Source organism: Artemia sp. Qi Xiang Cuo, chromosome 21, assembly GCF_049724085.1.
Source record: "Artemia sp. Qi Xiang Cuo chromosome 21, ASM4972408v1, whole genome shotgun sequence".
Lineage (NCBI taxonomy): Eukaryota > Metazoa > Arthropoda > Branchiopoda > Anostraca > Artemiidae > Artemia > Artemia sp. Qi Xiang Cuo.
In genome coordinates, this window is record NC_142814.1 from 13,238,434 (window position 1) to 13,262,666 (window position 24,233).

Sequence of the window (24,233 nt, forward strand, 5' to 3'; positions counted from 1 at the left end):
GAAGTTTTCCAACTCTTGCATTTCATGACAGAAATTCAAAATGAACTTCGAAAAATCAAGAGAATGTAACTGTGGCAAGGTAAAGCACAACAAGTCACTGCTGAAATATTCCAACTCTTGCATTTCAATGAAAGAAATCCAAAATCAACTTTGAAAAATCATGAGAATGTAGCTGTGACAAGGTAAACCACGACAAGACACTACTGAAATATTCCAATTCTTGCATTTCACGAAAGAAATTCAAAATGAACTTTGAAAAATTAAGAGAATGTAACTGTGACAAGGTAAATCACAACAAAACACTACTGAAATATTCCAACTCTTGCATTTCAATGAAAGAAATGCAAAATGAACTATTAAAATCAACAGAAAGTAACTGTGACAAGGTAAAGCACAACAAAACACTACTGAAATATTCCAACTCTTGCATTTCACGACAGAAATTCAAAATGAACTTCGAAAAATCAAGAGAATGTAACTGTGACAAGGTAAAACACAACAAGTCACTACTGAAATATTCCAACTCTTGCATTTCAACGAAAGAAATCCAAAATGAACTTTGAAAAATCATGAGAATGTAGCTGTGACAAGGTAAACCACGACAAGACAATACTGAAATATTCCAATTCTTGAATTTCAATGAAAGAAATTAAAATTTAACTAGGAAAATCAAGAGAATGTAGCTGTGACAAGGTAAACCACGACAAGATACTACTGAAATATTCCAATTCTTGCATTTCAATGAAAGAAATTCAAAATGAACTATGAAAATCAACAGAATGTAACTGTGACAAGGTAAAGCACAACAAAAAACTACTGAAGTATTCCAACTCTTGCATTTTACGACAGAAATTCAAAATGAACATCGAAAAATCAAGAGAATGTAACTGTGACAAGGTAAAGCAAAACAAGTCACTACTGAAATATTCCAACTCTTGCATTTTACGACAGAAATTCAAAATGAACTTTGAAAAATCATGAGAATGTAGCTCTGACTAGGTAAACCATGACAAGACACTACTGAAATATTCCAATTCTTGCATTTCACGAAAGAAATTCAAAATGAACTTTGAAAAATTAAGAGAATGTAACTGTGACAAGGTAAAGCACAACAAAACACTACTGAAATATTCCAACTCTTGCATTTCAATGAAAGAAATTCAAAATGAACTATGAAAATCAACAGAATGTAACTGTGACAAGGTAAAGCACAACAAAACACTACTGAAATATTCCAACTCTTGCACTTCACGACTGAAATTCAAAATGAACTTCGAAAAATCAAGAGAATGTATCTGTGACAAGGTAAAGCACAACAAGTCACTACTGAAATATTCCAACTCGTGCAATTCAACGAAAGAAATCCAAAACGAACTTTGAAAAATTATAAGAATTTAGCTGTGACAAGGTAAACTACGACAAGAGAATACTGAAATATTCCAATTCTTGCATTTCAATGAAAGAAATTCAAAATGAACTATGAAAATCATGAGAATCTAGCTGTGACAGGGTAAACCACGACAAGACACTAATGAAATATTCCAGTTCTTGCATTTCAATGAAAGAAATTCAAAATGAACTATGAAAATCAACAGAATGTAACTGTGACAAGGTAAAGCACAACAAAACACTACTGAAATATTCCAACTCTTGCATTTTACAACAGAAATTCAAAATGAACATCGAAAAATCAAGAGAATGTAACTGTGACAAGGTAAAGCACAACAAGTCACTACTGAAATATTCCAACTCTTGCATTTTACGACAGAAATTCAAAATGAACTTTGAAAAATCATGAGAATGTAGCTGTGACAAGGTAAACCATGACAAGACACTACTGAAATATTCCAATTCTTGCATTTCCCGAAAGAAATTCAAAATGAACTTTGAAAAATTAAGAGAATGTAACTGTGACAAGGTAAAGCACAACAAAACACTACTGAAATATTCCAACTCTTGCATTTCAATGAAAGAAATTCAAAATGAACTATGAAAATCAACAGAATGTAACTGTGACAAGGTAAAGCACAACAAAACACTACTGAAATATTCCAACTCTTGCATTTCACGACATAAATTCAAAATGAACTTCGAAAAATCAAGAGAATGTAACTGTGACAAGGTAAAGCACAACAAGTCACAAATGAAATATTCCAACTCATGTATTTCAACGAAAGAAATTCAAAATGAACTTTGAAAAATCAAGAGAATGTAACTGTGACAATGTAAAGCACAACAAAACACTACTAAAATATTCCAACTCTTGTATTTCAATGAAAGAAATTTAAAATGAACTATGAAAATCAACAGAATGTAACTCTGACAAGGAAAATCACAACAAAAGACAACTAAAATATTCCAACTTTTACATTTCACGATAGAAATTCAAAATAAACTTTGAACAATCAACAGAATGTAACTGCCAAACTGTGACAAGGTAAAGCACAACAAAACACTACTAAAATATTCCAACTCTTGCATTTCAATGAAAGAAATTCAAAATGACCTATGAAAATCAACAGAATGTAACTGTGACAAGGTAAAGCACAATAAAACACTACTAAAATATTCCAACTCTTGCATTTCAATGAAAGAACTGCAAAATGAACTTCCTGAGTATTTTTAGTTTTCCCTCCAAAATTGACCCCCCCCCCCTCCCCGTCCCTCAGAAATGGGGGGACGCAGGGCCTCGGAGCCGTGCCCTTGAGGGTGATCACATTTATTTTCGATTCTGAGAATTTTTTTTTTTCCCTCCAAATTTGACCCCCCCCCTCCCCTGCCCGCGGAAAAGGGGGGACGAAGGGCCTCTGAGCCATGCCCTTGAGGGAGATACCATTTATTTTCAATTCTGATCATTTTTTATTCTCTCTCCAAAATTGACCCCCCCTGCCCTCAGAACTGTGGGAACAAAGGGCCTCTGAGCCTTGCACTTGAGGCAGATTCTATTTATTTTCGATTCTGAGCATTTTTGGTTTTTCCCTCCAAAATTGACCTTTCACGTTAAAAAATTATCCAATAACTAATTACCCCTTTTTTGCAAATGTCAATCAATGAATTCCGATTGTAAAAGCGTGTTTAATCATGTTACCTAACCCACAGTACAGCGGTTTGATATGCGTAGCCTACTGCCAGGACCCAGTGGAGGGATCCTTGCTCGTAATTGCTAACCACCTTAACCCTTTTATCCATCGTCAAGTACATGCTCCAAAAATATTTTATTCAGAGATTTCACGTTAAAAAATTATCCAATCAGTAATTACCCCTTTTTTGCAAATGTCTATCACTCTGAATCTCTTTGAAAAGGTGTAGGGGTCCCATAGAAACGTCTTCCTATGGCCTCTATAGAACGTGGTTCCTATGGCCTCTATAGAATAACATGGTAATTCCTAGGGCCTCTATAGAATTCAATATAAGCATACTACACCCCAAACACATCCAATCAAAATTTTGAGATGACCATTTTGTTCAGCGTAGTTGATTTCCAGGTAGAAATTATGTTTTTGAGGATGTATGCCCTGGGGGTATATAAGGTTTTTCAAGAAGGTGTTGTCGTAGAAACTTCAAAAAAGGCTCATTCGATTGAAAATTCAAAGGGCTAGTGCCCTTTTTAAGACTCAAAAATGATTGGAGGGCAACTAACCCCCCCTCTCACGCCCACCTTTTCCCCAAAACAAATCCAATCAAAATTATTAGATAGCCATTTTTTTCAACGTAGTTTTAGGTTCTGTAAACTAGGTCTTTGAGGATGACCCCCTCACAGCCCCCAGGACAAGGGTTGTAAGTTATGCACTGGGGGCATATAAAGTTTTTATAGAATGCGTTGTCGTAGAAACTTCAAAAAGGGCTCATTCGATCAGAAATTTAAATTGCTAGTACCCTTTTTAATAGTCAAAAGCAATTGGAAGGCAACTAACACCCCTTCCACGCCCACCTTTTCCCCAAACACATCCAATCAAAATTTTGAGATAGCCATTTTGTTCCACGCAGTTTAAAGTTCAGGAAATTATACCTTTGAGCAGGACACTCCCCCCACAGTCTTTAGGGCAAGAGTTATAAGTTATGCCCTGGGGACATATAAGTTTTTATTGAATCTTTGTCGTAGAAACTGGAAAAAGGGCTCATTCGATTGGAAATTCAAAGGTCTAGTGCCCTTTTTAATAGTCGAAAGTGATTTGACGGCAGCTAGCCCTCCTCTCTCGCCCACCTCTCCCCCAAACACATCCAATCGGAATTTTTAGATAGCCATTTTGTTCAGTGTTGTGGATTTCCAGATAGAAATTATGTTTTTGAGGAGGACACTTCCCCCCCCCCCCTAGCCCTCAGGGAAAGGGTTGTAAGTTATGCCCTGGGGGCATATAAGGGTTTTTATAGAACTCGTCCTCGTAGAAACTTCAAAAAGGGCTCATTCGATTGGAAATTGAAATGGCTAGTGCCCTTTTTAAGTCAAAATTGATTGGAAGGCCACTAACACCCCTTCCACGCCCACCATTTCCCCAAACGTATCCAATCAAAATTTTTAGATAGCCATTTTGTTCCACGCAGTTTAAAGTTCAGTAAATTATACCTATGAGCAGGACACTCCCCCCACAATCTTCAGGGCAAGGGGTATAAATAATGCCCTTGGGACATATAATGTCTTTATTGAAATCTTTGTTATATAAACTTTAAAAAGAGTTCATTCAATTTGAAGTTCAAAGGTCTAGTACCCTTTTTAATAGTCGGAATTCATTTGACGGCAACTAACCCCCCTGTCATGCCCACCTTTTTCGTAAAGAAGTCTAATCATCATTTTGAGATCAGCATTGTATTCAATGTAGTTGAAAGTTTTGGGAATTAGTTCTTTAAGGATGACAACCCATCCCCCCCCATAATCCTCAGGGAAAGTATTTTAAGTTATGCCCTGGGAGCATGTAAAGTTTTTATAGAAAGCGATGTTGTAAAAACATCAAAAAGGGCTCATTTAATTGAAAATTGAAAGGGCTAATGCCCTTTTAATAGTCGAAATTGATTGAAAGGCAACTAACCCCCCTCTCGCGCCCACCATTTCCCCAAATTGAACATCCAATCAAAATTTTGAGATATCCTTTTTGTTCAACTTAGTCGAAAGATCTGGAAATTAGGTCTTTTAGGATGATAACTCCATCAGAGCCCTCAGTGCAAGGGTTATAAGTTATACCCTAGAGGCATATAAGGTTTAAATAGAAAGTTGCTGTAGCAATTTTAAAAGGGGCTCATTTGATTTGAATTTGATATTACCCTTTTTAAAAGTCGAAAGTGAGTGGAGAGTAATTACCCCCACTTTCAAGTCCACCATTTCCCCAAACACATTCAATCAAAGTTTAGAGATATCCATTTTCTTCAACGTAGTTGAAAGTTCTAGAAATTATGTATTTAAGGATGACAAACCCCCCAGAGTCCCCAGGGCAAAGGTTGTAAGTTATGGCCTGGAGGCATATAAGGTTTTGAATGATAGATTTGTCGTAAAAACTTCAAAAGGGGCTCCTTCGATTGGAAATTGAGAGGGCTAGTGCCCTTTTTAATAGTTGAAAGTGATTGGACGGCAACTAACACCCCTCTCGCGCCCACCATTCCCCCAAACACATCCAATCAAAATTTTCAGATAGCCATTTTATTCAACGTAGTAGAAAGTTCTGATAAATTAGGAATCTTAGGATGACAACCCCCCCCCCCCCCAGCCCTCAGGGCGAGGAATGTAAGTTACCCCCTTGGGGCATAAAAGGTTTTTATTGAAAGTGTTGTCGTAGAAACTTCAAAAGGGCTCATTTGATTGGAAATTGAAAGGGCCAGTGCCTTTTTTAATAGTTGAAAGTGAAGTGATTGGAGAAAGACCAACGCCCCTCTCACGCCCACCCTTTTCCCAGTCACATCCAATCAAAATTTTGAGATAGCCATTTTGTTTAACGTAGTTCAAAGTTTTGGAAATTAGAGGATTACAACCACCCTCACAGCCCTTAGGGTAGGAGTTGTAATTTAGGCCCTGATCGCATATAAGGTGTTTATAGGAAGTGTTGTCGTAGAAACTCAAAAAGGGTTCAGTCGATTGGAAATCAAAAGGACTAGTGCCCTTTTTAATAGTCGAAAGTGATTGGAAGGCTTGACTTTTTTATAGTAAGGATCGATGTGAGTATAATGTATGATTTTTTTTGTTGTTGTTGTTTAGACCAGGGCACTTTATATCGAAGGAGTTTTCGTAGGAACTTCGAAAAGGGCTCATTTGATTGAAAATAGAAAGGGCTGATGCCCTTTTTAATAGTCGAAATTGATTGGAGGGAAACTAATCCTCCTCCTATGACCACCCTCCCATTTGACTTTATGTTTAAAAACTAAATGTTGCCATAAGATTAAATCAAAATGCACTGTGTTAATGCTAATTCCCAATAAGTCATCTCAGCATCCCAAGAACGACTGAGGGTATTATGTTCAAACTTTCGGGGCTGCTTCTGCTCTTATAATTTAACCAAATCAAAATAGCGTAAGTGTATCCAAGCTATCAAAGAAAGTAAACAGATGTTTTTGTTAATGGTATCAAGTTTTCGATTTCAGGTCAAGTAGAGGAGGTATGAAACTAAATTAAATGCTACTGTTTGTGTCAAGATTTTTAAAAGGATGTATGTTGTTAAAAATTGCTGAAAATTTTCCTCCAGCACACAAATTGCAGGCCAAACTATAAATTCTTAAAAAAAACGAAAAGATTTAAAGTATTATTTTCTTTTTCTCTGAAAAGACTATGTCAATATAAAACGAACAGAAATTAATTAAAAAAACTTTTTCCACTAAATAAGTTTTTCAAAGAAAAGTAAAAAAAGTAAATTACCACCAATGTATAATTTCGCTCGCAATTAGTAACTATAAAAGTTAAACCATTACCATAATAGCTGCTATATAATATGCATACCATAATAATTAATATCATTATGGTATTATTGGATGAAAATTTTGACAACAATAATGGATTTAAAAAGGTGGCATTATTTGGCTTTACTTTCATTGGTTGAATTCCGGTTAGAGGAACCTCTTCATAACTGAAATTGTCGGTCTAAAATGGTGTTAAAGTTTTAACGCTTTTGTTATGCGTCGACCTTAACCTTAAAAAATCGCACCTAAATGTTCCCGGTTTTGACTAAAAAGCGGCCAACTTTACGGATTTAATTCTTCATAAATAGGGACATATTTTCGCCGCATGTTTGTGACATATTTATTTGTTAACTTATTATCACATGTTTGTGACATATTTTTGACATATTGTTAGAGTTTTTTGTGACAAATTTTGCTTTTGAACTATTTGTGACTTAAAAATAGGGATATATTTGAAGATTTGGACATAATATGAGGTGTCAATCGCGTACGTCGAGTGAAAATTCCATTTTCACTATCCTTGGCACTTTAACTATTACTGTTTTGGTCATTGTTAACTGTCACTAGCACTGCTAACTTCTCACTGTCACTGTCGTTTTCACTGTCATTGATACTTTAACTTTCACTCTCTTTGGTACTTCAACTTTTACTGTCCTTGGTCACTGTTAACTCTCTCTACCACTGATAACTTATCACTGTCAATGTCGTCTTCACTGTCCTTGATAGTTTAACTTTCACTATCCTTAATCACTGTAACTCTCACTGCCACTGTTAACTTGTCACTGTCGTTTTCACTGTCCTTGATACTTTAAGTTTCACTGTACATGGTCACTGCTAACTCTTACTGCCATTGTTAGCTTGTCATTGTCACTGTCGTTTTCACTGTCCTTGATGCTTTAACTTTCATTGTCCTTTGTCACTGTTAACTCTCATTGCCACTGTTAACTTGTCACTGTCGTTTTCACTGTCCTTGGTACTTGGTAGAATTTCAGTATTGACGAAGCCACTGTGGGAATGGTGTTTTAGTTACAGTTTCGTTTATATTCTGTAATTGTTTCAAAGTCTTTTATATTTTATTGCAATATTTTTCTTTTTATTTTAGGGTTTTGTTGGAAGAACTAAAACCTGGTGCGAGTTTTCAAGGTACTCTTATTGACTATGGAAATGCAATTATTGGTCATACATCCGGTTTGAGAACATTGGCTCCCCAGTTTTTTGGACGACCAGCTTTTGCTGCCTCTTCCTCTTTGGCTGGTATATTTTTTTTTTTTTTTTTTTTTTTTTTTTTTTTTTTTTTTTTTTTGCTGCCTCTTCTTCTTTGGCTGGTATGCTTTTTTTTTTGCTGCCTCTTCTTTTTTGGCTAGTATACTTTTTGTTGTTTTTTTTTCTTTTTTTTGCTGCCTCTTCTTCTTTGGCTGGTATACTTTTTGTTGTTTTATTTTTATTTTTTGCTGCCTCTTCTTCTTTGGCTTGTATATTTTTTGTTGATTTTTTTTTTGTTTTTTTGCTGTCTCCTCTTCTTTGGCTGGTATACTTTTTTTGCACCTCTTTTAGAGTTTTTCTGTCCTTTAAAAAAAAGAATACCGCATTAGACTTAACAGCCCCTGCCGATGGTGCTTATCTCCATTTCATGTCCCTTCAGTCAAGAAGTGCTATGGGGGACTGGAGGGCAGCCATCCTGTGCTTTTGTACACCTTTCCTGTTTATCCTCCCTAGATTTCTCCAGGTACCCATTTAGAGTTGGATCGATTTTGACTGAGCTTACAGAGTCTAACCATTGACCCCGATTCCAGACCAAATAACCAGCGACACCACGACTCAAACCCCTGTTGTCAGGATTTCAAATTTGGACTGGTATTCACCGTTGGAATTTTGAGTCCTTGAAAGTTTAATATCCCATCCCTCATAAATTTTGTGGGCTTGATTTTCAATACAACGGTCTTCTGGACCTATGTAGTCTTCTGGACATTTCAATGGTCTTCTGGACCTATGTAGTCTTCTGGACATTCTTCTGGACATTTCAACGGTCTTCTGGACATTCTTCTGGACATTTCAACGGTCTTCTAGACCTATGTAGTCTTCTGGACATTTCAACGGTCTTCTGGACCTATGTAGTCTTCTGGACATTCTTCTGGACATTTCAACGGTCTTCTGGACATTCTTCTGGACATTTCAACGGTCTTCTGGACCTACGTAGTCTTCTGTACATTCTTCTGGAAATTTCAACGGTCTTCTGGACATTTCAACGGTCTTCTGGACCTATGTAGTCTTCTGGACATTCTTCTGGACATTTCAACGGTCTTCTGGACATTCCAACGGTCTTCTGGACCTATGTAATCTTCTGGACATTCTTCTGGACATTTCAATGGTCTTCTGGACCTATGTAGTCTTCTGGACCTATGTAGTCTTCTGGACATTTCAACGGTCTTCTGGACATTCTGGACATTTCAAATTTGTTTAAAAACTACAACTTTTGTTTCCCTAATCTTTATCTTTATTTTATCTTTAGTTTATCTTAAGTGGCGTTCACATGCGTGTCTAGCTAGAATCCCATGTCTAGACATGTTTCTGGTCAGACATGAATGTCTAGACAATTACCGTTTACAAGTAAAATTTGGTGCTTGGCTAGATAAGTTGCAGCTAAGCATCCAGTTCTAGACTCTTGAACTCCAAGTCTAGAATTTTTGGTTACAGTCAATCAGAATGTGTCAAGTTCCACTATTTTCATCATCTAAGTTTACATTTTTAAACTGAAATTTAATTTTGGTTTTCTCATTAATTGTTTTTTTTTTCATTTAGGGAAATATGCTACACCAGACATTATAGTAAAACACACTAAGGCAATTGTTGGGCTTGTCTCATCCATTATCTTCTGACAGTAAAAACAGGGATTACAATTTTGAAAGTTCTACTCGCATAAGCTCTCTTGATTAGCTAGAAATGACAACTGCGATCTATTTGAAACTAAATTTGTAGTTTTAGCTAAGCACTGAATTCTTCATGGGAACAGGAGTTTCCTAGACGTTGATTTCTGGCCAGGCACGCGCCCAGACATGAGATTCTAGCTGGACACGCATGTGAACGCCGCTTTAGCTTTTTCTATAGCGTTTTTTTTTTCAGGTAACTGCTAAATATTCAAATTAATGACAATATTACTAAGAAAATGTGGATAAATATAGTGAAAAAATTAAATTTCTAGGTAGTATGATATTTTTTTTTAATTAGTATTAGCAAATGGGTCACAAAAAAACAACAGTTAAATATCAATATAATAGTAACAAAACAAAAATAAACTTTAGCACTTTAAATTCACAATGAGTCCTGACCCAAACTAGCGTGCTTGGGACGCTAATAGACAGTGAACGCTGAGTTTTTTTGTTTTTTCTTACATTATACTGGGAAAAATCAGAAAATTCCGGCTTCACTTCAATCAACAATGGGAGAAAAAAGAAAATGTCGCTATGTGTTTCTCATATGAATTTCTTTTGTTTATTCCTTTCTATTCCTTCTATTTTTTATATTTCTATAAATATATTTCTTATGTATTTATTTCTAATCTTCTTATGTTATTTTGTAGCAGTTGTGAACTGTTTAATCTAGAACTAGTGGTTCCCAACCGATTTTGGACCAAGCCCCACCTAGGAATTTCTAAAATCCCGATGCCTCCTCATGATGTTTAAATTTTGTTGTTCAAAATTTTACGTGTATTCACCTAAACGAAGCTTAATAGGCTATTAATTTTGTACCTTTTTTGGAGTTGTCTTCTAGGCATAGTTTATCCAAATGTATCTTTTTTGCTCTTTAAATAATACATTTGAGTTTGACATCCTTCACATAAAAAAAGGTTTTCTTTTAAATTGAAGCTCTAAAGTAGTCAGCCAAAGGGTGCACCTTTTGCCCATAACTCACGAAAATATTGTCATGCCCCCACTGGTGGGGCCTGTGCCCATGTTCAGAATCACGGAATCTAAAATTTTGTTTCTTTTCGCTTCTTATTTTTCATTGATAAGTTTAATAAAGACTTGTATTAGTATAATAATAATAATAATTTATTTTTATCACACATAATATATAAAAATGGCACTTGTGGAGTAAAGCGAGAGAATACACTAAATAGTTGAAAGTTTACAAGATCCGAGTAAATAGAGGAAAGAAAAAACAGTCAGGGCACAAAAGCACGAGAAAATAAAACTATTCACGAAGAAAGGCGGATAAGATTGTGAAACAGACCAAGCCTTAATGAAGCATCATTTAATAATTTAGAACTTAATATTTGAAATGTTTAACTAATATCTGTTGCTGTATATGGCGAAATTAAATTACTGTTACGAAAAGATTGGGGAAGATAAAGCAGAAATTTAAGATACCGGTAATAGTCGGTCTTGATCCGTTTTGTATGTATAATTTTTTTTTTCAACGTCCACTGTCCAAATTATAAGTTTTAAACATAGTTAAATTTTCATTTTACTTTAATTATTGTTGGCTTTCCAAATCCTAGCTAAGAAGAACAAAAAGAATATCCTGTAGTGATATTCTTGACTGGCTACGTGCCAAATAAACAAAACAGCACACACTTCCAACTCGGATGAGAGACATCTACCGTATGTGGGCGTGAAAGGGAAAAAGAAAAGAATTACATAAATTAACCAGAAGTAAAATAGTTTTTGTAATCCTTTTAAAAGTACGGAACGAATAACACTCAGGTAAAGCCAACTCAGGTAAAACATTCCTGGTAGACTGACAAGCAGTCAGAAGGCTGGGCTGACGGAGCGACTGAATGAAATCTGAATATTGTCATAATTAGGACCATTTGAAGAAAGTTAAGACCTATCTTTATCAGATGTTTCATGTCATGTTAATAGGGAGGGAGTACCTTCCAGGTCGATTGCTGCTGATTTAACTCGCCTAGCAAAATCAACTTTTCTAGTTAATGAGAAGCCTGTCTTTTGGAGAGAGGGAGGGTTTTAAGTTAGAATTTGAAAAACTGTCTTGGGCCCCAAGAGAGGTTTTTTTTCCCCTAGAGGTGAATTGGTCAGTTATAAGGACGTAACCCTACAAGCCGTATTTTATAAAAAAAAATAAAAAAAAAAGAAATAAATAAAAAAGATAATAATAAAAAAAAGATAATTTCTGAAACCACATTGGCCTTCCATGATATAAAGGAAAAACGAACAAAACTGGGGTTTTGTAAGGCCAAAAGAAAATACTGAAAAAAAAAACAAAGCGAATATATCGAAAAGACGACCGCCTCTCTTCTTCAGCATGAATAAAAAAAATATTTAGGGAAAATGCCAAAAATACTTGTCTTTTTTTTGCCCTTTTTTTAAATGTTTTTCGTTTACGCTGAAGAATAGAGGTGGTTGTCCTTTTGAAATATTCGCTTTGTTTTTCAGTTTTTTTTTGTTTTTTTTTTATTTGACCTTAAAATCCCGATTTTTGATTGTTTTGTCGTATTTTATTAGGTTCTTTTACTTAGAGAGTAAAGGAGGTGCCTCAGTATTCCTCTGACCTCCTCCAATCTCTTGCACTATGAAAATGCCGGAAATGTTTTCTAATTGTCTAATCTAAAAAAAAACGTCTGCTATGTCTTCATGTAGTTTATAATGTCCATTTAGCGTTGTCTTACAGAAGATGTGATCATTCAGTTTATATAAAAAATAATACGGCATAGTGGCCGTGAATGGTTATCAGGCCGTTTTCAATTACAGTGATTCTAGTTAAGGATTACTCAAATCTCAAATCTCGAAAATTCTTATATTCGTATTCTTTTATTTATTTAGCTATCGTAGTACCCAAAATTAGTGGTACATGCTACAGATTATGCTTCTTTTACAATCGCAAGAGAAAAAGAAAAAAAATTACTTGTTAAATACGCTTTGTCTTACAGCAAATGTGATCCTTCAGTTTTTATCAAAAATACGACACAGTGGCCGGAAATGACCTTTAGGCCGTTTAAAAATAGTGATTTTAATTAATGAGTGCTCAAATCTTGAAGCTTTTAAGCGAATATACTTTAATTCAAAGAAGGCAGTAAAGCTGAAAATTTTCATATTCGTATTTCTTTTATTTAATAGCTATCGTAGCACTCAAAAATTAATGCTTAATTATGCTAAATTATTCGTATTCTTTTATTTAAATAGGTATCGTAGTACCCAAAATTAGTGGTAAATGCTACAAATTATGCTTATTTTACAATCGCAAGAGAAAAAGAAAAAAAATTACTTGTTAAATACGCTTTGTCTTACAGCAAATGTGATCCTTCAGTTTTTATCAAAAATACGACACAGTGGCCGGAAATGGCCTTTAGGCCGTTTAAATATAGTGATTCTAATTAATGAGTGCTCAAATCTTGAAGCTTTTAAGTGAATATACTTTAATTAAAAAAAGGCGATAAAGCTGAAAATTTTCATATTCGTATTTCTTTTATTTAATAACTATCGTAGCACTCAAAAATTAATGCTTAATTATGCTAAATTATTCGTATTCTTTTATTTAAATAGGTATCGTAGTACCCAAAATTAGTGGTAAATGCTACAAATTATGCTTATTTTACAATCGCAAGAGAAAAAGAAAAAAAATTACTTGTTAAATACGCTTTGTCTTACAGCAAATGTGATCCTTCAGTTTTTATCAAAAATACGACACAGTGGCCGGAAATGGCCTTTAGGCCGTTTAAATATAGTGATTCTAATTAATGAGTGCTCAAATCTTGAAGCTTTTAAGTGAATATACTTTAATTAAAAAAAGGCGATAAAGCTGAAAATTTTCATATTCGTATTTCTTTTATTTAATAGCTATCGTAGCACTCAAAAATTAATGCTTAATTATGCTAAATTATTCGTATTCTTTTATTTAAATAGGTATCGTAGTACCCAAAATTAGTGGTAAATGCTACAAATTATGCTTATTTTACAATCGCAAGAGAAAAAAAAAATTACTTGTTAAATAAGCTTTGTCTTACATCAAATGTGATCCTTCAGTTTTTATCAAAAATACGACACAGTGGCCGGAAATGGCCTTTAGGCCGTTTAAATATAGTGATTCTAATTAATGAGTGCTCAAATCTTGAAGCTTTTAAGTGAATATACTTTAATTCAAAAAAGGCGATAAAGTTGAAAATTTTTATATTCGTATTCTTTTATTTAATAGCTATCGTAGCACTCAAAAATCAATGCTAAATTATGCTACTTTTACAATCACTAGAGAAAAAAGAAAAAAAATCACTTGTTAAATACGCTTACAAAATATGGCACGATGGCACTTAACGGTTTTTAGTTTATTTTTAATCCACTAGTAATCCTGGTGATTAGTACGGATTGTGGAAAAATAGATCCATGCTTCTCTTTTGCTAATAAATTTGTATTTTATTTTATTTCAGATGTAGTACCGTCATTAGGAACATGGACCCCAAAGGAATGCGGAATTTTTCAAGAACTTGTCCTCAATCGTCCTTTGGTCAGCCAGATAATATCGATTGATAGAGGTCAGCTTGTTGTGAAAATGTATGATACATCTAGTGAAGACGATGTTATCATCGCAGTTGAACTTAAAAATAGGCTGAGGCTTTTGATGTGATTCGAGACTATTGCCCTTTATACCTTATGGCCTCTTTCCAGTTTATGACCTCTATTGTTTAAGTGAAGTTAATTGATGTTTGGCCTATGAGTTTTGTAAAATTATCTGAGTATTTTTGTATTGCATCTGAATTTGCGTTGGCTCTGATCTTGTTTCTTAAATTTTATTTAATTTCTTTCAGGGCTGTTGGTTTGATGTATAAATAGTGTGGTAAATATTCAATGGTTATCCTATCCAGGAAAACAAATGTTGATAAAACAATTCTTACTTTATAAAATGTATAAAAATATGCACTTCCACTTTCATTCGCATATTTTTCGTCTTTTTTTCTAAACATCTTATTTTCCTTTGTTGCTTGTATGTATGTATTGGAGAAACAATACCTCTTGACTACCAAGGTCCTTGTATTCTATCGGATTAACGACGCTTCTTGCCTATTTAGGTCCTTGTGTCGGCCCTGCAGTGTGTTGCCACAGTCAAGTTCGATCTCTGGGTTCTGTCTTACCACTGTGGGTAGGACAGGACCTGTCTTATCACTTTCCTGTGGTGGCAATGTGCCACCACAGAAAAGTTTTACCAGGTTCAATATCGTTTATTGATTTTCTATATATTGATGACAACAAATACCATCTATATTATCAAGATGTATTATCATGGTGTATAAGAGCCTCGGGATTTTATTTGAAACAATGTGCCATCTTTGCAGCACTTAATCAGAATGTCTTAAAATTGACAATGTGAAACTATAGATGTCGTCTTCTTATCCAACAATATTTAAGGTACAAAGGCACACAATTTAGATTGAATCCGGCTGTAGCAACACACTGCCGGGCCGACAAGTACTTCAGAAGCGTCATTAGTCTATTTACTTTACTTTGTTAAGTAATTTTTATGTCCTTTGATGACACAGTGGATTTGATTTCAGCCTTATAATTCGGGATCCAGATTTCGAACTCAGGTGTAGTATCACACTTGCAGGGCCGATGCAAGGACCTTAGTAGACCAAATTAAATAACGATTTTTCTTTGTCCTGTGGTGGTGCAGCGGGTTTGATCTCAGTCTGGCGATTCGAACTCAGCGGTACTATTTTTCTAATTTGCGTACCGTTGTACTTTAAATATTGGTGAATAACAAGACGACATCTATAATTTCACGTCGTCGAATTTTAAGGCATTCTGATCAAGTGCTGTGAAAGAACTTTATAGCTAGTCCTTTGTTCATAGATAGCGCTGATATAAGGACCTACATTGTAGGGCTGATATAAGGACCTTTGTAGTCAAGGAGTGTTTTTGATCTAAAACTAATATGTATACAAGAAACAAGTGCACCAGTAAAAGAAGCAATTTTACTGGCCTGTGAGTCCCAGCAAATTCAGTCCCCCGTTTTGCATACAAGTCCAGTGGAGATTGTCCGTCATGAATCAACCCAAAATTAATCCGATCATCCACCCCTTAGTTCTATGACTATCTGCTTTAGTTCGGCCCTAGGATGGAATGGATGGATGGAGACTTACCTATCAACAAGAGAAATGTCATCATTTTTATACAATCCTGAAAAAGGGCTTATGCTAGATTTGCCTCTCACTCAGACTATCTGTCTTTGCTTTTTCTCCAATTAGCCATGGCTTGATACATGCAACTTGATTTGAATTCCAATTGCCACCACCAAAAGAAGCAGAATTCTTTTTTCACCCTGCTTGATTTATGCCACTGAAACATTAGAGGATACTTTTCTTAGTGGAGCTGACTAAAAATTTGCGGCAACAGGGTGACGCGACATTCGCTGATTTTGAACGATTTCCTACAAGACCTACAACGTATATCTTATAAGAGACCAAGTAGCAGCCCACAATAATAGTGTTCTCTAGAAGCTTAATCCTGATGACGCTAATGATATCGAAATAAAGGTAGAAGATCAGCTAGTAGAAGCTTCGCAAAAGTATTGATAATGCTGATAGATATGCTGAATGCTGATATGTATGTATGTATGAATTTCCAAAAAAAGCCATCGGGTCATAGGAAAAAAACTGAACATAAACATAACAAAACCAACAAAAAAAAAAAAAAATAAATTAAAAAGAAAAAACGTACTTGCATATGAATCTTCACGAAAATATTTATAAAGAGATACATCTTTAACAATGTATCAGCCCTTCATCGACATACTTAGCCAAATTCCTTAATATCATTTGAACTCGTGATCCTACAATCCCTTCCACCCACCTTCTATCTGTCAACACTAACGAAAAACACTAATTTCTCAGATCTGCCAATTCCTTAAAATTCCCCAAGATATGAAAAATATCCTCATCATTCTCCCCAAACATCGGACAAGGGACTGGGTTAACACTATGACCCCTAAATTTCCTCTCCCTTTCCCCAATATCAATCGATCCTTCCCTTAAATTCAAAATCCCAAGGCCTCTTTCCGAGCCTGCCACTGCTGTATTCCTTGCTCATTTAACCTTTCTTTTGCCTTATCAACCACTGTATCCAATTTCGATCCCTGACCTTCATTCCAAAAATACGACTATCCTACTTCATCTAAACTTTTGTTAATTTCTTGCGGCCACCCTACCTCTGTCTTATCCTCCAACACGCTTCTTTCGCTTGCCTATTTTTACTTCTTAAAATTTTCATCCAAAACTTCACCATTCTTATTAACCTATCTTTTCTTAAACTACTTAGTTCTAAATCCCCCTCCAGTACAACACTATGAGTGGATTTATGGGCCCTGAGATATATAACTCCCTTAAAATAATTTCTTTGCATTCTCTCCAACTCCTGACTTTCTCTAAAACCCCACAGCTCACACCCGTAATGCATAACCGGGAGGAGTTTAGTCTGAAATAAACATTAATGCATTGCTAAGTCCCTAATCTTTCCAACCTCACTTTTAAAAATTAAATTCATACACCTTTTTCTCTTTTGTACTCTATGCTTAACCTCCTTTGCATACTTACCATTCCAAAAAAACTTAACCCCTAAATACACGAATTCTTTTTTAATCTCTATAAAATCACCTTTAAATCTAAATTCATCATCATTCCTTAATTTTCCACCTTTCTTAAAACTACAATAACCGTTTTCTTCTTATTTAATTCTAATCCTTTCATATCCAAATATACCTCCATTATGTTTAATAATGTTTGCATTTATATGAATGAAATTGTCACAAATAAAACTGGGGGCTTGCCGCAATTGCTTAAAATAATTCAAGGTGGAAAGGATATGGTCAGGTCAAATATCAATATTTGAGAAGGGTCTAGTTATCGCCGCAATTGGGACAATAAACGGAAATAATTTGACCGAATTTTCTTAGAGCATATATGTATGATGATGTATCAAATTTTCGCATAGATTTTGGAAAGGATGAAATTCTTCTAATAGAACCGGAATCTTTTCTATTCCCTGCAAAGATAAACTATGAAACTTTTGAAAAAAGACGACTTCCATTAGTTCTCTGTTGGGGTTGCTGTGTGAATAAAATGCAAAGATGTACAGTAGATAAAGTGGCTAACTGTGTAAGGAAGTTTTTGCAAATGGTCAAGCATGTGTCACATTGAGCAAAATTCGATCTTTAGAAGGATTGTGTATTGGTGAACGGGGCTGTAAGATTATAGGAAAGATCTCTGGTGTTTTGCAAAAAGGGCCTAAGCCCACTTTTCCTGATGTTAAAAGAGAACGAAATGAAAATAAAAACGCGGAATTAAAAATAAAACCTTTTTCACAGATTAAGAAACTTGAAAGTTTAAAGACTGATTCCTAGTAAACTTTTCTGTCGGAATTTGCTGGAAATGTCTATATTGCTGTACTGTTCGTCACTTCGAAGGTAAGGGACTAGCGCTCTTTTGTGCGCCCTGTTTAAAGAATTTATTACTCGGTCAAAATTAGAGATAAGCCCATTTTGAATGGACCAATCGATAGATCTCTCCGAGTTCTTTCGAACCATATGCTTAACTCATTTTCTGATAAAACAAAATGCATTTAGGCCCTTTTTGTAAGACGTCACGAAGATGTGATGCAATGTGGATGCTATTTCCAATAAAGGAAATGGAAAGAATGTGGAATGCCAGCGTCGAAACTAAAGATTATCGGCAATAATTTCGGTTTATTTTCTCTTGTTTCAAGCTCTATTTTTCTTCAATTGGTTGTTTGTGTTTGTTCATACGTGTGTTTCTTTTGGGTCTAGATATGCCCTACTTCCACGCTGGTTAGACCTAGAACACAAAATAGAATTCGAAATCAAACTGGTTCTAATTGGAAACCGAAAGGGCATAGTTTATATGTTTGTGTATTTCTGTGTCAATGTCATAATAATAAAATAGGAAGACGAAAAAGTCGAAAGAAACTAACGAGCAAGAGGTAGAAATTAACTCGTTAACGAGTTATTTGGGTCTGAATTTGGTCTCTTATTAACAATAAACAACGCTTTTCTAATAACCCTCCAGTTGATATCGTTACAGCTCAGCGTTAAACACTATGTAGGTGATCAAAGGTACCGGATAAAAACGAGTTAATTAATGAGACTACGTTTTGTTAACTGGCTTCGTCCGGTAACTTGAGTTAACTCGTTTTTATTTGGTACCTTGAACCACCTATATGGTTTTTAACGCTGAGTTGTAACGATCTCAATTCTGGGATATAAGAAAATCGTTGCTTATTGTGTATGATGGACCAAATTTAGGCTCAAATAAGTCGTTAACGAGTTAGACGTAGTAATTAACTCGTTAACGAGCCATATTTATAAAAAGAAAAGAAAAAAAGCGAATGAAAGTAGAAGCTCATAAAAAAATCTGTTGACTACAACTATTGTGCATCCGGGTTGCAGCGGTAGCTAGCAGCCTAGTAAGAGACGATCACGTCCAATACTAAGAAATATAATAACCCATAACTCCTAAAAATAGAGTCAGATCAAAACAAGAAGTACATTATTAGAATCGCCTTGTCCAAAACGCTGAGCTGTAACGATCTCAATTTTAGGATATAAGAAAATCATTGCTTATTGTGAATGATAGAACAAATGTAGGCTCAAATAACTCGTTAACGAGTTAGACGTAGTAATTAACTCGTTAACGAGTCATATTTATAAAAAAGAAAAGAAAAAAAGCGAATGAAAGTAGAAGCTCATAAAAAATCTGAAGACTACAATTATTTTGCATCCGGGTTGCAGCGGTAGCTAGCAACCTAGTAAGAGACGATCATGTCCAATACTAAGAAATATAATAACCCATAACTCCTAAAAATAGAGTCAGATCAAAACAAGAAGTACACTATTAGAATCGCCTTGTCCGAAACCCCTATATATGAAACTTACCGTCCCAATCACTTTCAACTGTTAAAAAGAGCACTAGCCCTTTCAATTTCCAATCGAATGAGTCCTTTTTAAAGCTTCTACTACAACACTTTCAATAAAAACCTTATATATTCCCAGGGCTTAACTTAAAACCCTTGCCCTGAGGGCTGTGGGGGGGGGGGTTGTCATCCTCAAAAACCTAATTTCCAGAACTTTCTGTTACGTTGAAAAAATTGCTATCTCAAAATTTTAATTGGATGTGTTTGGGGAAATGGTGGGTGTGAGTGGGGGGTTAGTTGCCATTCAATCACTTCCGACTATTAAGAAGGGCAATAGCCCTTCCAATTTCCGATCGAATGAGCCCTTTTTAAAGTTTCTACGACAACTATCTTTCTATAAAAACCTTATATGCCCCAGGGCATCACTTACAGCCCTTGACCTGAGGGCTCTGGAGGGAGTGTCATCCTCAAAGACCTAATTTCTGGACCTTACAACTACGTTGAATAAAATGCCTATCTGAAAACTTTGACTGGATGTGTTTGGGGAAATGGTGGGCGTGGAAGGGGTGTTAGTTGCCTTCCAATCAATTTCGAACATTAAAATAGACACTAGCCCTTCTGATTCCCAATTGAATGAGCCATTTTTGAAGTTACTACGACAACGCTTTCTTTAAAAATCTTATATGCCCCCAGGGCACAACTTACAACCCTTGCCCTGAGGGCTATGGGGGGAGTGTCGTCCTCAAAGACCTAATTTCCGGAACCTTTCAACTACGTTGAACAGAACAGCTATCTCAAAATTTTGATTGGATGTGTTTGGGGAAATGGCGGGCATGAGAGGGGGGTTAGTTGCCCTCAAATCACTTTCGACTAATAAAAAGGGCACTTGCCCTTTGAATTTCCAATCGAGTAAGCCCTTTTTGAAGTTTCTACGACAGCGCTTTCTACAAAAAACCTTATTTGCCCCCAGGACTTATCTTACAACTCTTGCCCTGACGACTGTGGGGGGGGGTGTCATCCTCAAAGACCTAATTTCCAGAACTTTTAACTACGTTGAACAAAAAGGCCATCTCAAAATTTTGATTGTGTGTTTTTGGGGAAAAGGTGGGCGGAGAGGGGGTCAATTGCCCTCAAATCACTGTCGACTATTAAAAAGGGCACTAGCCCTTCTAATTTCCAATCGAAGGAGCCTTTTTTGAAGTTTCTACGACAACGCTTTCTATAAAAACCTTATATGCCCCCAGGGTGTAACTTACAACCCTAGCCCTGAGGGCTGTGGGGGAGTGTCCTCCCCAAAAACATAATTTCTATCTGGAAATCAACTACGCTGAACAAAATAGCTATTTCAAAATTTTGATTTGATGTGTTTGGGGAAATAGTGGGCTTGGAAGGGGTGTTAGTTGCCTTCAATCACTTCCAACTATTAAAAAAGGCACAAGCCACTCTCATTTCCAATCATATGAGCCCTTTACGAAGTTTTTACGACAACTCCTTCGATACGAAGTGCCCTGGTCTAAGACCAAGAACCAAAAATAAATAATACATTGTGCCCACATCGTTCTTTACTTAGGCAGCGCCATTGCACTGCCTATGATATGTCAAATAATAAGCTATACGGTTTTTTTTCACTGATGACACATTGCCAAAGATCGTCCTTCTATCTAAGTCCTTCTATCTATCAAAGATCGTCCTTCTTCAATCCTTCTTCGGCTATCCATCTAAGACCAAACAAAGAGCAGTTCTTTCCTGAATGAGGCTGTAAGAAAGGTTTTAAAGCAAATTGGAACTTCTTGGGAGGGTGTGGGGAGGGAAGCTCTGTCTTCCTTCAAAGTTTTTGTATAATCGAGAAAGCCGTCACGAATTGGGTTAACAATTTAATATTACAGTAGCATTGAAATCGGTTACCAAAGTTTTTATCATTTTGTTGCTGGGGCTGAGCTTTTATATCACAACTAGACAAAAAAAATGTGTTGCACCGCTAATTGTTGTGTATTTCAATGCAATATGAGATTAAAGCTATAAGTCGAAGTTCCTCAAGATTGTATTGCAAGATTGTATTGTATTGCAGTTTATCACCAATAAAATGGTTTTGGTGTTTATCAGCTGAGCTTGTATATCACAACTAGATATAAAAAGCGTTTTGCCGCTAATTGTTATGTATTTCAATGTAATATGAGAATAAAGTTACAAGTAGAAGTTCCTTAAGATATACATATAAGATATAAGATATCTTATATACATATAAGATATATACATATAAGATATACATATAAGATATAAGATATACATCTCTTTTATTGTAGTTTTCACCGATAAAATATTTTGGTGTTTATCAGCTGAGCTTTTATATCACAACTAGATAAGAAAAAAGCCTTGTCGATAAAATAAAAGTCCAAAATAGGGATAAAATCCTTTTTAATAGACAGTGTAATAAATTTCACAGACAGTGTATAATAAAGTTCCTTAAGATAAGTAGGAATATATTTTAACCATAAGCAAAATTTACATACCAACCATTCCCAAAAGCCGTCCCGAAAAAAAGTAGGAGGTGGTGTGAACAATTTCGATCGGTGGCGGTACAGTGCTGCTATAAGTGCGCCTTAACACTGCTGTAGAGTGCGCCTGTACAGCGCACACTGCTATAAGTTGTTTGTCAAACTTTATTAAAACTATCTTGTGGGCTATTTGTATTAAAGAACACTTCACAAGTTACCTTAATGATGCTTATGACATAGTGCTGATGATAATAGATGAAAGAATGCTAGTTCAGAAAGGTTCACAAAAACCTACTTGGACAAACGGTTAACTGAGACGTAGCAAAAGAAAAAAGATCGGAATTATGTTAAAGCAATGGAAAAATGAGTTCCTTAAAGGTTTTGAAATTGTTGTAGATGAAAATAAGTTTCTTCACCTATGTTGTGGCAATCAAAGAGTGTAGGAAAACTATAAGCAAGGTTGCCAACAGGTGAAAAAAAAGAGAATAGTTTTTGGTTTTCTTAGGTTTCGGTAAATTTTTCACTGAAAGACTCCTTCTAATTTCAATAATTGGCCTCCTGAATAATTGATTCCATTAGATTTATGCATTATATCATAAGAAATCCCTAGACTCAGGAAAAAGCAACTAGTTTAAAAAATGACTAGCTAAAACAAAATTGCTAGGCAGCAAAAAAATTGCTAGATATAGTTGTAAATGACTAGGGGTGAGAACGCTGCTTATAAAAGAAGAAATGGTGCTAGTGTCAAAAAAATTACCAGCCCTCTCCAGCATTTGGCATTTTGTTGTTTTTTTTACTTCGTAATTTTTATTTTCAGATATTGAGATCAGATACTTATTATACAACTAATTTTGCCAAATACACTGATTTACCTTATTATGAAACAAAACATTGCCAATGTGTTTGTAATTTTTTCAACCATAGCGAAAATTTCCACTCTTTCAAGTTACCCATACTCTTTGGTACCAATATGGATCACTTGATTATTACAGCTAGTCCAGTATGGATGAAAACCTCTGCATTTACAGTGATAGTTAGTATGGGTAGTATCTTCTTTGCCAAAATTGCTATCAGTGACACCTGATACAAATGTTTTTTTTTCCAAAAGGCCACAGGGGCCTTTCTCCAAAAGGCCACACTCAAGTTAAGAATCTTTATTCTTTTCGCATGTACTGCAAGACTTTCGTAGAGATCGACCTGGCGCCTGAATATTTCAATTCAAGTTTATCATAGTCATCATTACCTTGCATTTTTACTAGCTTGGGAAATTTTTTTTCGTGCAATACTTCACGCAATGGGTTGATTTGGAACTACTACTCCCAGAAAAGGATTCAATACGTGAGTTTTCACTGGAATTACAAACGAATGAGATAAATATGCTTTATTACTTACATCTTTCCTCTTCATTTTCTTATTCATATGGAAAAACCTCCTAAAGCAAAGAGTCTTAACGGTGTGTGGAACATGTCTATGTCTGTCCTTACAAAAAATTTGCTTGTCTGTGCTTTTAAAGCCTAATATCAGTGTTTAGAGCATTTCATGCACAAGAATGGATCCGTCCTAACCGAGATTAAGGGGTGGCTTGGGTGAACGCAAAAACTCACAAGCTAAGGGTGGCTGGTTAGAGTCTCGGTGATGGCTATTGTTTGGTTTTTGGCAAGGGTTAGTGTTGTCTCACTTTAATTCCAGCCATAAGTCTGCCCAGCTTAAAATGGGTACCTAGAGAGATCTAACGGAAAATAAGGAAAGCGTCGGATGATTTGTACCCAACCACGCTTAACGCACTCGCCTAGGGAAAAGTATTAGAAGTTTGACACCTGCGCTAAGCCGGCTTCATTGGTATGTATGCGAAAGCTTCTTATTTTGCTTGTATGTACAAGAATAACATTGCTGTGGCTAAAATAGGAAGGGAGTCTAGTAGTTAGCTCGAAATGGAATCAAGAATTAAGAAGATTTGTGACTTATATCATTAAACGATCTGAGTACCCTACTC

General features: G+C 35.5%; 1 protein-coding gene across 1 annotated transcript in view; it reads left to right on the plus strand.

Moving 5' to 3' along the window:
* LOC148939255 (tudor domain-containing protein 7-like) overlaps window positions 1-14,598 on the plus strand; it is a 191,575-nt gene extending 176,977 nt beyond the window's left edge. Inside the window, exons 17-18 of the mRNA XM_089106653.1 lie at window positions 7,979-8,130; window positions 14,255-14,598. Coding sequence (XP_088962779.1) covers window positions 7,979-8,130; window positions 14,255-14,451 — 349 coding nt within the window. The 3' untranslated portion in view covers window positions 14,452-14,598. The remainder of the gene's footprint in view (window positions 1-7,978; window positions 8,131-14,254) is intronic.
* Window positions 14,599-24,233: the final 9,635 nt, after the last annotated feature.